Source organism: Camelina sativa, chromosome 17 (assembly GCF_030686135.1).
Source record: "Camelina sativa cultivar CO46 ecotype springtype chromosome 17, ASM3068613v1".
In the NCBI taxonomy this organism is placed as follows: domain Eukaryota; kingdom Viridiplantae; phylum Streptophyta; class Magnoliopsida; order Brassicales; family Brassicaceae; genus Camelina; species Camelina sativa.
In genome coordinates, this window is record NC_141896.1 from 37,475,238 (window position 1) to 37,488,795 (window position 13,558).

Sequence of the window (13,558 nt, forward strand, 5' to 3'; positions counted from 1 at the left end):
AAAACAAATTTCATTATTTCTATATTGTAGTTTTTTTTTTGCTTGCTCAAATTTTCCTTTGTCTTCTCAAAGTTTTCATGTTCATTTAAACATTTATACAAAAATAAATATCATATTGCCTAATAACTCATTATTGTTTTAAAACTTTTCGAATATGGAAAATTTTTTTATTAAAATTTCAAATTTGTTTTTTCTAAATTAAACTTTACTTTAAATCTTAGTAACAACAAGTTTAATTAACATTAATCTAATGCTCATTCACCAACAATTCAAAAGATGAAATAGGTTTTTACATAAACCTAATAAAATTTCATCCGTAAATTGGATATATCTACATGAAAAATATACTGTTTTCTTATATAAAACTTGAACTTCTAATCAGGAAGCTTAGGATGAACGTGTCGAGTAGCTAATCTTCGTTGTTCTTCGTCTTTTGCCTTAACGGCCTTAATCTGATTTACCATCTGGTCTTCATCAGGAAGCCTTGGTTGAACTAGTAGTTCTTCCTCTTCTTTTGCCTTCACGGCCTTAATCTGATTTTTCATCTGGTCGTAATCAGGATGATGAACGTCTTGATTAGTTACTGCCTTTTGTCTATCCTCTTGTCCTTCCTTCTTTGATGACCTTCTTCTTCTTTGATGAGTCCTTTTTTGCGTCTTGTAATACGTTTTACTCTCCATGTCACAAAGCTCTTTTATTGATGATAAAGATGATGATGATGATGATGATGATGATGATGATGATGATCTTCTTTTTTCTTCACTTCTTTCTTTGAATCTGAACACTCTTTGATTTTTTCCCACTTGAGCCTCTTCTATGTAATCATCCTCCAGTACTGATGTCTCTTCCTCGCTTATCTCTTCTTCAAAATCCGACAGGCTAGATTTGTAAACTTCGTCTGGTGATTGCTCATCGGAGCAACTATGCAAATCCGAATCCATTACTTTCTTCTCTTTCTCCTCTTTCTCTTTTTCACCTAAACACACACAAACACAAGTCCAAAAAAGTTATGATTCCAAGAAAAAAAAAACAAATATCTAGTGATCTTTATTATACCAATAATAAGAAATATTATGTTACCTGTTTACCAATCTCCGACGTATATTTTAGCCTCAATACTTCTAAGCGGTGAACATAATCCTTGGCTATCTCATCCAATAGCCTAAACTTCACATCTTCGGACACCGAACTTTCTGACAAATTCTCTTTGATCTGCGTTTTCAATAATTGCAAATTATTAAAATTAATGCGGACAAAAGAAAAAAAAAAAAAAAGAATGTAAGAAAGTGTGAGAAGGTTGAAACCTGGAGGTTAACAAGATTCCCAGGGCGGAGCTGAAGAGCACTTGTTACATAGCTTTGACCGTAACGTTGAGAAAACAGCTCTTTAATGCTAACCAGTTCACGTAGTTCTTGTCCACAACTCGCGGAGGCAAAGACAAGACTCGAAACTGCTTCGTTAATCTTGTCATTAGACAATTTTCTGCATGTTCGTTATCGAATAATATATTAGTGTTTTTGTATTTCAAGAAAAGTAGAACCAAGAGAGAAATAAATTAAAATATGTATATTATAGAATTATATTATATGTAACCTGTGTTTTTCAATGTAGGGGATGTGGTGGATGATGAATTTAGTGAACCGAAGCAACAATTCGTATACGATAACCGAGTTTTTGACGAGGACGAGTTGTTCGGTTCGACGGAGAGCATGTTTGAAGTCATTGAATCGGATGAAGATAACGATGTCCGAACGTAGATGTCTTGATAATGCGTGCTTCTTGCTTATGAGTAGCTTAAGACGAGATTGAAGCTGTTGCAACAACTGTTCGCATATGGAAGCTGTTCGCCATCGACGAGAGAACAATGAATCAAACATGATGAATCTGAGTTTGTGTTGTACGTGGCAGCTAGCAACCTGAAGGATGATGGGGATTTATAGAAACAATAAGAAAGTGGTCGGTTTATTTCCCACTCCTTTTTTAGTTAGGCTTTAATTAAAATTACAACTATATATTTCCCGTTTTTTTTTTTTTTGCAATAATTGATTTGATTTACAAAAGACAAAAAAATTAGATTTGTTTTAGCCAAATTATACATCTTTCTTTTGTACATATGTACTAGATAAATTATATATCTTTCTTTTGATTTCTGGAAATATATAATGTAAAAAGAATATAAATATAATTTGTTTGTTTTAGCCAAATTAGATTTGTTTTAGCCAAATTGTAGATTTTTTTAGCCAAATTATACATCTTTCTGAAAATATATAATTTGATGTACTAGATAGCCTTATTATGGGAGGCGGTTACATTATCCATTCTAATATTATAGAAAGATGTATATAATTATAGAATAATTTTGATAATATTATTTTTTTTAATAAATCTTCTATTGGATACTTCAACCAGTGAGGATAATCTAATATTATCTCTAAGAAAATAAAAACGAAATTAAAAAAAAAAAAAGGAGAATTGGAAATAAAGGATATTTTTCAGAAAAAAATGTCCAAATATACTTTATAATAATCGAAACCTAGTTTTACCCTTAATTTTACATAAATTTAAATAACAAAAATAAAAACTCTTAATTTTAAAAAAAAATTTTCCTAAATATCCTAACCCTGAACTCAAATCGAACCCTAACCCTGAACCCCTTGTGGAATGTAAGCTACATGAAGACAGATAAGACTAATTCTGCTGCAACTTTCACGATTAACCCTCTGAGCGACGACAACGACGATCTAGATGAGACAATGCCCGCGTTTTCTCCTCCTCTGTCGCGTCCTCGCTGGCCGGAGATGTCTTCTTGGGACTATTTTGACACTTGTGACGATTTTGATAGCTTAAGATTTGTAGGGCTAAGTGAACAAACGGAGATCGATTGTGATGCACCAGTTACAGGATTAGAGAAGTTAGTCAAGGGAATGTAGCAAAATGTGGCTCAGAGACTTTGCAAGACTCGTCGAATATGGTGATAATGATGATAATGAAGATGATGATAATGAAGCTGGAAACGGTGAAAGAGAAGATCTATCGGAGTTTATCACACATTGAGCTAAAGACTTTGTCACCACCATGAAAGATATAGAGCGCAAAAAAGTTTCAAGAATGCTTGAAGCTAACAAGATCAGAGTCAGATTTGCTGATATGACAAGTCTAAGGTCTGTTTGCTTTGTGTAAGTAGGTGTTGATCTGAAAGCTGAAATTGAAGCTTGATTCGTGAGTGCTTATTTTGTTAACGCGTTTATTGCAGCTTTGAAGTGAGCTTGTTATAGAGGGAAGAGTTCTTCACCAGTTATTTTTGGTTTTGATTTATCTTCTGTCTTTGTTTTATGAGTTGTAGTGTCTAAATTAAGCCTTTTAATGTAAAGCCATTGAGTCATCAAGTAACTAAAGCCATTGTGTTGAAGAGACCATTGTCTTCAAGATCCTCGACTTCTAGACATCCGTTAATCCAGACGTCAAAAGAAGATCATGATGATGAAAGTGGAAGTGATATCATCGAAGTGATTTTCTTGGCAATTTGTATTATTACATTCCATTATAATAATAATCTTGGAAATTTGTGGTTAATCTACTCTGTACTTCTTGATATAATCATAATCAAAATCAGAAGAAATCAAGTCAAGAACCATATGACATTAAAAATTAGCCAATTATATATATATATATATATTGACAATTATTTTTACTTATGTTTACCAAATTTTTTTAGTGATCCTTTATTTCTAATTTTCCTTTTCTTTTTGAACGATTTTTTAAAAATTCACTTCCTATATTTAGTGAATTCTAAAATTTTCAGAGTATATATTCTATATTTCTGTAGTATATAACTACTAATTTTCTTAGAGATAGGGTAAAATGAATAAAACATATTCTAACGTTTTCAGAGCATAGAGTAAATCGTAGAAGATTTATACTAAAAAGTTTAGAAAATAAAGTAAACTGTAGAATACACACTCTGAATATCGTAGAATTTTGAATTTCGGACTCTTAAACTATTTAGAACAAAAACATATTCTGAAATTAGTATAACATGTACAAAATGTTAGAATACAAAATCCGTTATTTTCAGAACAGTAGAAAACGTTTTCTAAATGTTTTATATCAAATTTTATCTATCACAAAAATAACTTATAAATTTTTTTTGTTTTAAAAAAAATATTATATTACCTTTATAGTTGTATATCTACATATCTTCTTAGATATCACAATTTAAAACTTGATAAATTTTAGTTTATTAATTTGTATGGGTATTTTAGGTAAAAATAGACATTTTGAAAAAAAAAGTTTATATGGACAAAAAAAGTTTTAGTGATCATTTATTTCCAATTTTCCCAAAAAAAAAAAGTTTCCTATCATCATTCAAGAAATCTCTCTGAACACAAAAAATTAAAAAAAAAACACACACACACACAAATAAATTAAACAAAAACAAAGGAAATCAAACAAGTATAGTATATTGGTTTCTTGTTACCCAAAAAACCACTTGCTGGAATTTCATAAAGAATGTGTTTTCAGTTCCAGATAACTAAACACTTCAATGGATTATTTAAACGATCATTGAGTTCACAAGATTTTCAAATTCAATAAGACATCATTGGGTTCAATAGATGATTCTCAAATCACCTTGGTCCAGGTGAGAATCTAGAAGTAGGAGAAAAGCTTAATTCAATAGAATCGTTTGAATACATCTCTTGACTCCCTTGTTTCCTGGCAATTTCAGAGTCCAAACATTCTTTTAGCTCCATCACAACATGTGTCATTGTTGGTCTACGGTTTGAGGTAGGGTTTACACAAGCCAAAGCCACCTCCACCGCCTTCCACACACCGTTTGTATCGCAATCTCCCATCAGTTTCGGATCGATAATATTCCTTATGTCCCCTTCCATGAGCATGAATCCAACCCATTCTGTAATATGCGCTTTCACCCGGTTTGAATCAATCACAGGCTGGTTTGTGATGATTTCTAATAAAACTACCCCAAAGCTATACACATCAGTCTTCTCACTTAGCAAGTTTGTTCCATAGTACCTGAAAAAAATATTAACTATAGATATTACATTTCATATTTTTATTATGAGTAAGATACCTGATTGATTTTACTCACTCAGGGTCTAAGTAACCAGGTGTTCCTGCAACGGCTGTTGATATAGAAGATTCACCATCAACCGGAGAAGATCTAGAGAGTCCAAAATCGGCTAGTTTTGCTTGAAAAACCTCATTCAACAGAATGTTAGTAGGTTTCACATCTCTATGGACCATAGGTGGTCTACTTCCATTATGTAGATACTCCAATCCTGTTAACAAATTGTTATAAATTTTGTTACAACTTCATTTAAGAAATTAAAATCAGAATATAAGCAAGAATTTTTGTTATTTAATCACCTTGTGCTGCCTCCATTGCTATTTGCATTCTGTTTTCCCAAGTTAGAACATGTCCACATCGGTTTCCTATACCGAATTTATATCGCCTTTACTACAGAGTCCACCAAATTATATTGTCTTATAGTTAAAGTGTTTACCTGACATATTCTCCCTCAAGTCTCCGTTTGCCATGTATTCGTAAATCAAAGCCAAGTTATCTCCATCATCACAGTAACCCACAAGTCCCACCAAATTTCTATGGTGGACTCTTAAAAGGAGTTCAACCTAAGAAAGATTAGAAAATTAATTTCCATTTCAAAAACAAAAGACTAATTAATGGATCTATTTCTGATTCACATGTTACCTCAGCTTTGAAATGTTTATAATCTTGATCAGCTGATGAATGAAAGAGCATTTTTACAGCTACTTGAGTGTCATCCAAGTTTCCATAATACACTCTTCCATATCCTCCTTTACCAAGAACTCTCTCAAAGTTATTTGTCATCTTTAGTATCTCGGAATACGTAAATTTCCGCTCCTTTGTTCCGATTGTTCTATTCTCATTAGTTGGAGCTGTTATAATGGTAAAGACGAGAAATATAATAAATATCAATACAACAATAACAACAACAAAAAAACTGTTTTGTTTTCCATTAATGTTAAGACCTGATGTTCATACCTCTCTGTTTTTTCCTTCTAAAGATGAAACATATGGTAAAGATAGCTAGAAAAGCGATAACGCAAGCCACAGATCCTAAGATAGCAACCAAATTTATACCAGGTTTTTCGCTACTCGGGGTTTCATCTGTACTGCAGTGAATGGGAGGAAAAAAAAAGAGATTATGTAATCATAAATTCCATGACTTAGAGACGAATATTAATAAATATTTGAAAAAACATCTTACATTAGAGTTAAAGATTTTTTCCATATCCTTCCCTGGATAGAATCTGGAACACTGAGATTCAGCTCCGGGTTTCCTCTTAAGTTTCTGCGAAAGGAAACAGAGTAAATCAAGAAAACCAAGAAAACAAGTGCAGCATGAGCAATGAGTTCTAATAAATAGAAACTCACATTAGTGTCAACATCTCCATATCAGCTAGAAAATTTGGAATCCCTCCTGATAAATCATTATTTGATAGATCTCTGTGCATTGTGGAAACAAATATGACGATTATATCATATATTTAAGTTTTTATATGCGTTGTATAGTTACAAGATTCTTACAGTTCCCGTAATTGTATGAGATTAGATATATCAGGTGTTATGATACCAGTCAATCCACTCGATGTCAAGTTCCTATAATGTTGTAAGTAATTAGAATTATTGCGAAGCCCTTAAATTAGAAGAAGACAAAAAAAATAAAAAAAACTTATGAAATGTAGATAAATGAATTGAAAAGAAAACATACAATGATGTGATCATAGGTTGACCAGAGGCCAAATAATTGCAATTCACACCTTCCCATCGATATATTTTAGGAGAACATGGATCTCCTTGCCAACTTATCTTTTTACGCAATCCATATGTTTTCTTGATGTTCATCATAGCAGAAACTGATAGTCAAAGAGAAAAAAAGATGAATAAACAATTAATAAAGCATGCATGTGGTATTAGATAGAGTGGAAACAAATTTTTACTTTTGCACAATACTTACTAAAATTTTTAAATAAATAGAAAGATAAAAATTGGTTTGAAAGAAATGTGGGTTTTACATTATTTACCTTCATCTTGGTATGTCCCGGGCAGTAAATTTTGTACAACGGTATAAACCTCAAGGCCATTGATAAGTGGAGGAAGAGTAGAGTTTTTGGTCATTGTAAAAGTGAAATTGAACAACCCATCTGAAGAACTCAATGCTGTTTTGCTAAAGATTGTTGTAATGCTGAGATTCTTAGGTCTAAAGTAACTTTCCCAAACCTGATCACCATTATAAGTAATGTTGAACTCTCTTGTCTCGTCAGAATTAAGATTCTGGATTTCTGCGAAATGCATGTATATATATATTTGTGCATTGATGTTTTGGAGATCCCACCATATGTTGAGAGGATGAGTAGCTTTTGAAGGGGTAATTGCGGAATTCGCCACATTTTGAGGCACATTGTAGGAATTGGTACTTGTATCAACCAATCGATTGGTGCTTAATGACACCGTTTCATTTTGGCTGAATGGAACCCAAACTCGGTCATACAAGTCTTTGTCATACCTAAAGTGAGAGACAAAAAAAAAAGGCTTCAAGTTGTTAAATCAACATATAATTAAGAACAAGCAACAATTATTAGTTACAGGTTCCATGGCATGAAAAAGTGGTACACTATTCGTCCCTTCATTCATCACTAAAATATTAATTTTAAATGTAAACAGAAATATATTTGAAACGTAAACAAAAAAAAACGGTATACGGACAAAGAAAACAGTAAACAGGAAAAGCAAACGTTGCATTTTCATTTTACTTAGATACTATATGAAGATAACTGGATTATACATATAAAAGCTATAAAATTGTAAGTGAACATTCACACACATAAATTTGGAACTGAACATTTGAAACAATTTAAGCCTCATGTTGTCTTACCTTAGGAACGATGCAGCCTTTGGGAAATAAATTCTGGCGAAAGACATCAACGATCCACTTTGAGTAACATAAGTATTATTGTCCAACAAACGAAGTTCCAACGCCGATATAAACGGTGTCGTTTCTCCTGTTTTGACAAGACAAACTTGAAGGTGGTCTTGTGGTAAGACATGGATCATCTCAAACATCGTAGCATTAGCTACTCCGTTTAATATAACAGAAGTCCATTTATTTGGACCAATGTAAAGATCAAACTTGGGGATTTGATTCAAACCGTCATAATTCCCATACAAAAAAGTTCCTCTAATCAGATATTTGAGATTAGCTTTGAGATTGAAGTTGTAACAGTTTCTTACACCTTCAGGGAAGCTTCTTAAGGTCCAAGTCTGTTGCTGTAACACTGTCTTGTATGAATCATTGATCCTTCTGATTAATCCACTGTCGATATAATCGGCGTCTGATATGTATGTTATATTCGTTGTCGTCTCGGTGTAGCTTGTGTACGTAGGGACTAATCCACAATCCAAGCTAATAAATCCTGTTCATGATTAGATATGATAATTAAACTGAGATATTTAATAGGGTTTCGTAAAACATATCAAGCTTTCATGAAATAGAGTACGAACCTGATTGAGATCGAGCTTCGACTGATTGAAAACAGGCAAAAGCTATAATTATCAAAAGGAGCAAATATCCATAGTTAATAGACTTCATTTTTTTTTCTCTAGATTACTTTTTGGCTCTAATGGAGGATTTTACTTTGTGCAAAGCTTCAATATTTTTATTAATAAGGTGATTGTAAGATTCAATATTTTTATTAATAAGGTGATTGTAAGATTAGAATAATAATATAAGGAAGTATATAGAAGCAACGGGGGAAAGTTATCAAGAGCTCTGTCAAAAAAAAACAATCCGAACCTAAGCCATTAAGAAACTAAGAAAAATACATAGGTTTTGTGAACCAATCATTTTTTATTTTTGTTAAAAATTATTACTTATTTTATAAATTTTATAAAGGAAACAAATCTCAATTTCCGTAAGTTGATGTTTTACTTTATGGCATATTTCTTACAAATGTTGACAGATGTTTATAATGAATAATTTTAGAAGGTAAACGGAATATTTAAAATGAATGACTCGACCACTTTTACTATCTAATCTACAAGACTACATCTCTTTTCTTTTTTTTTTTCTAATGACAAATGAAGTTCTTCGCCTCAGCCCATATAGGTTTGGTATTAATAAAAATAAAGAACATATAACTTATTAAACATATGACTTATTAACAAATTCATATAAAAAATGTTATTTTTATGTTAGTATTATTATCATAATAATTTAAATAACAAGCTTTCAATAGTTATTATAATTGATTATAAAAATAAATATATTACCCCTGAATTATCTCCAACTCATTAAAGAAAACTTAATTCCCAATAAATATAGATATATATATATATATATATATTCATAAATAAATATAAAAATGACAACAAATTAGGGGATATCATGATGTGTGATTATTTATAAATATCTAAGTATGTAAACTAATTAATCTCAACATTTAATGTAATTATTCATTAAAAAATGGACATATTGATAACCAAATAGGAATATACCTTTTAATTGTACATGAATCAATGTGCTATTAAAAAGGAATAAGACAATAACCCTTATCATTATAAATAAACTTAGTACCCAAAAAAATCATAATATATTTAAAATGAGTGATTATTAGATTATGGAAAATTGTAATAGTTACTCGATTAACCATAAATATAAAAATTTCATTTTTAAAGCACACAAAAAACATATATTTCCATAAGTTGTAACATTTTATAAATATTTTCTTTACCATGTTCACATAATTTACGGGTGAAATGTATTCTTACACGAATAAGTTGATTTTGAAATTTCATTAATTTTTTCATAATGGTTTTTTTTGTAATAATCTGTTATTTATAGACAATATTAACAAACCGACTTACTCAAAATATTTAAATAGCATAATCACAAATATTAAATCAATAAATAAGATTATCTTTAGAAAATTTATTTTAGAATCTGATTGTTACTAACATATAATAAAATTAATTAATTAAACTACCGAGTAATTTAGTATATGTTGTTATGGTTACATAAGAAACATGCAAAATTGTTATGATTACAAAATAAAACAGAAAATATATGAATTTGATTTTTAAACCACACAAAAGATATGTTGCAATAAATAGTAACATTTTATCAATATTTTATCTTCCACATTTAAAGATTTCACAGTGAAACATATTTTTTACACGAAAAACACAGCTTTGAATAAATAAATAAAAAACTTTAGTTACATAATATGTTTGACATAAACAAATATTGGTTTTAGAATAATAATTTTACTTATAATAATTTTCTTTAAATCGATTTATCCCGCACATAGTGCATGTTGTTACCTAGTCGATCAATACAAGAGAAGAACCCAATCAAAACAAACAAGTGAAGAACAAGATGAAGTTAAAACTAAAACAGAACATGAAGCTAAAACTAAAACAGAACCCAATCAAAACAAACAAGTGAAGAACAAGATGAAGTTTCCATAAAAAAAACTTCATCAATTACCTCGTCTTCATTGAAAATGTTTCATAAATTTTGTGATATCATGTTCTTAATAAGAACTTAAGAAAGGTAGTTGATAACATTTCCATGTATGATATATTCCCTTCTTATTGAAAGGGTAGTACATTTGCTAATATAACATTTTACTAGATTTTAACCTGCGGTATACCGCAGGCCTATTTTTTAAAATTAAAATATTGAAAAATTAAGTTGTATTTATTTGTTTATATATATATATATTCAGTTTATCATTGGTTATAACCCGTAAATCACAAATTTTCTTATATATGCAGAGTGATATTATTATGTGTACTATTTTGAAATCCAGAAATAATATTTAGAAAACCAAATAGTTAAAAATGAAATATTACAGTATAATTAATGTAACTTTATGAATAATTAGAATTATTTTTTGTTAGATAAGTTAGATAGTTTTTTAAAAAGATTCTTAGAAATATTTGTGCAGTAATCTTAACAGCGTAGGTATTTATTAATGAAAATCATCCTTATGAAAATTCATAATTATTTGTTGTGTAACTTTTTATTATTTTCGTATTTTAAAATTCATAATTAAGATATTTTCTTATTTAGAAACTTAATTAAATGTTATATGTTAGGTAACTATGTAAGAAGAATTCAAATTTTTTGAAATATTTTCTTAGAAAATAACTACATTAATTATTATGTTTCCAAAACTATTTTAGTCTCTTACTATAGTTATGTATAACAGAATTATTACGGTTTGAATATTTCTATTTTTAAAAGTATAATAATTATGTAATCAATTTGTTTCCAAACTAACAGAGTGAGTAAATTAGGATCCGAGTTTTATGGAAAATTGTGTTTAATATTAGATTTGTAACAGTAATTAATGTATATAATATCAGTTCCGATTTTCCATAATTGGTAAATCAATTTTAATATTTTCATTTAAATTTTATAAACAAAATATAAATACTAATGGCATACTTGTAAATAGGTTTGAACTTGAGGATTTATTTCATAAATGTCTTCAGAAATGTATATATAGATTGGTAAGATTTATATAATAAATTCTTACCATTTTTATGAATACCAAACATTTAAAGTTATTATTTGTAATATTATAAATATATATATATATATATATTTATATCATTTCCTTACAAACATAAGCACATCTTAACAAATTTCTAAATAAATCATTTCCTTATACCTAATCACCTAAACAAATCTTTTAAGCTTTCCACAATATTAACAAATTTAACAAGATAAAAAAGTATACAAAATAAGATAAAAATCTGGATATATCTACCAAATTAACAAGATAATAATCAGTTATACCAAATCGACATACATAAACATATTTTCATGTGAAGTGACCTTAGTGCAGTGGCAGGAGGTAAGTCCATTTGTAGAAGGCACCATCACACCCGGGATCGAGTCTCGGCTCCTATGAATGTAGGAATTTGGCTAATGGGCCGGCCAGTTGTGGCCCAATGATTGACCAAAACAAAAACATATTTTCATGACATATAATATAATTAAAAATATAAAATTTATAACAATATATAATACTATATTTATTTAACTTTTTAATATTTAAACAATAAGAATATCAATATGTACTCTAGCACGACCCTATTCTAGTGTTTTGTGTTTTGTTGTGAGTTCTGGAAAATCTTTATCATTCTGAAATATTAATTACTGTATGTGACAAGAAAATGTGACTTTAAATAATTATGCATACTCAATTACTAATTAGTTATCAAATATGGAAATATAATATACCCATGTAAATGAAAGCTTAATGTAGAGGAATCATACATGTAGGATGGCTGTGATGTATTTCTTAAAATGTTTTTTTATTGGTTTTGAAATAATTGGAATCCCCATGTTGATCTCCTGCTATAGCTAGAGCACACCGTCTTGGCCAAACAAACAATATTTTCTTTTCATAGCATTGAAGTAGGATTGACTTGCAATGTATATCATTCTTTTTCCATGTCATTGGTTGAACATATATTGTATTGTTTAGATAATGATTTACTGACGTCTACACCGAGATACTACTACGGTACACTATTAGCTAAGTATGACAATATAAGTTTCATCGATCAGTAACATAGATAAAGCATAAAATTAAATATTGCAAGTCAATCTCACATTCACACCATGAAAAGTAACCAATATGGCTAAGAAGATACAGTCCCCGCATAAACATATTATATGCTTTTGGATGAATTTTAAAAAAATGTCTTTTAACCTATCAAAAAGTTTACTGATTCTTTTTTTTTATCTTTTTAGTTCATATAATTTTTATTTTTGCTTTTGCTAGTTTACAATTTTTTTTTGCATGCCCTTTAGCTTACAAATTCTTTTTTTTTGTGTGCCCCTTTGTCTTATACATATATTGGTATATGCCCAGTGGCGGATGCAGAATTATTTTATGTATGGGGCACAAAACACCTTATAATTAATAATACTAATTTTATATTATATACTATTAAATAAATAAATATTTTGATATCAAAATAATATATATTTTAATAACATTATTGTAAGTTTTAAAATACAATATATATATATATATTGTATTTTAATATATTAAACTGAAAATAAGTCAAAATTTTGAAAGTACTGTTTAAATTGGTTTATAAATATACTTAATTACATATACTATAGATATGTTTAATTTATTATTATGCCAGCAAAATACAAGATTAGCTCAAACGAGTTTAATTTATTAACTATAAAAATACACATTTACAAACTTACAATTCACTATAAAATATTACAGTTTTTCAGTAAGCTATATGTATCCTATACAATATAAATATATGAATTTAAATTTGTTAAAGTTAAGCTGGAAATAGGAAAATAAAATATAGCCAGAAGCCTATAATTTTATTTAAGAAAAAAAGTGAAAAAATAAAGAAAATACGGAATGTAATAAGATCAAGTGTTCAACGACATATTCGAACTTACAACCAAAACGTTGCATAAGGTGTTAATTATCCAACTAAGCCAAA

At 29.2% G+C, this 13,558-nt stretch overlaps 2 protein-coding genes across 2 annotated transcripts; both read right to left on the bottom strand.

Annotated features, from left to right (window-relative positions):
• Positions 1 to 374: 374 nt before the first annotated feature.
• Positions 375 to 1,877, bottom strand: LOC109129974 (uncharacterized). The gene is made up of 4 exons (XM_087496981.1): positions 1,594 to 1,877; positions 1,305 to 1,482; positions 1,081 to 1,212; positions 375 to 965 (listed from the first exon to the last, which is right to left on the bottom strand). Exons 1-4 carry the CDS (start codon positions 1,875 to 1,877, stop codon positions 375 to 377), a joined length of 1,185 nt encoding a protein of 394 aa, XP_087353107.1.
• Positions 1,878 to 4,528: 2,651 nt separating this feature from the next.
• On the bottom strand, positions 4,529 to 9,001 carry LOC104759963 (putative LRR receptor-like serine/threonine-protein kinase At1g51860). The gene is made up of 13 exons (XM_019238795.2): positions 8,567 to 9,001; positions 7,941 to 8,478; positions 7,090 to 7,571; positions 6,777 to 6,921; positions 6,593 to 6,664; positions 6,440 to 6,511; positions 6,273 to 6,356; positions 6,047 to 6,177; positions 5,732 to 5,940; positions 5,526 to 5,652; positions 5,389 to 5,454; positions 5,111 to 5,300; positions 4,529 to 5,034 (listed from the first exon to the last, which is right to left on the bottom strand). The coding sequence occupies exons 1-13, from the start codon at positions 8,652 to 8,654 to the stop codon at positions 4,626 to 4,628; spliced, it is 2,613 nt and encodes an 870-aa protein (XP_019094340.2). The 5' UTR covers positions 8,655 to 9,001; the 3' UTR covers positions 4,529 to 4,625.
• Positions 9,002 to 13,558: the final 4,557 nt, after the last annotated feature.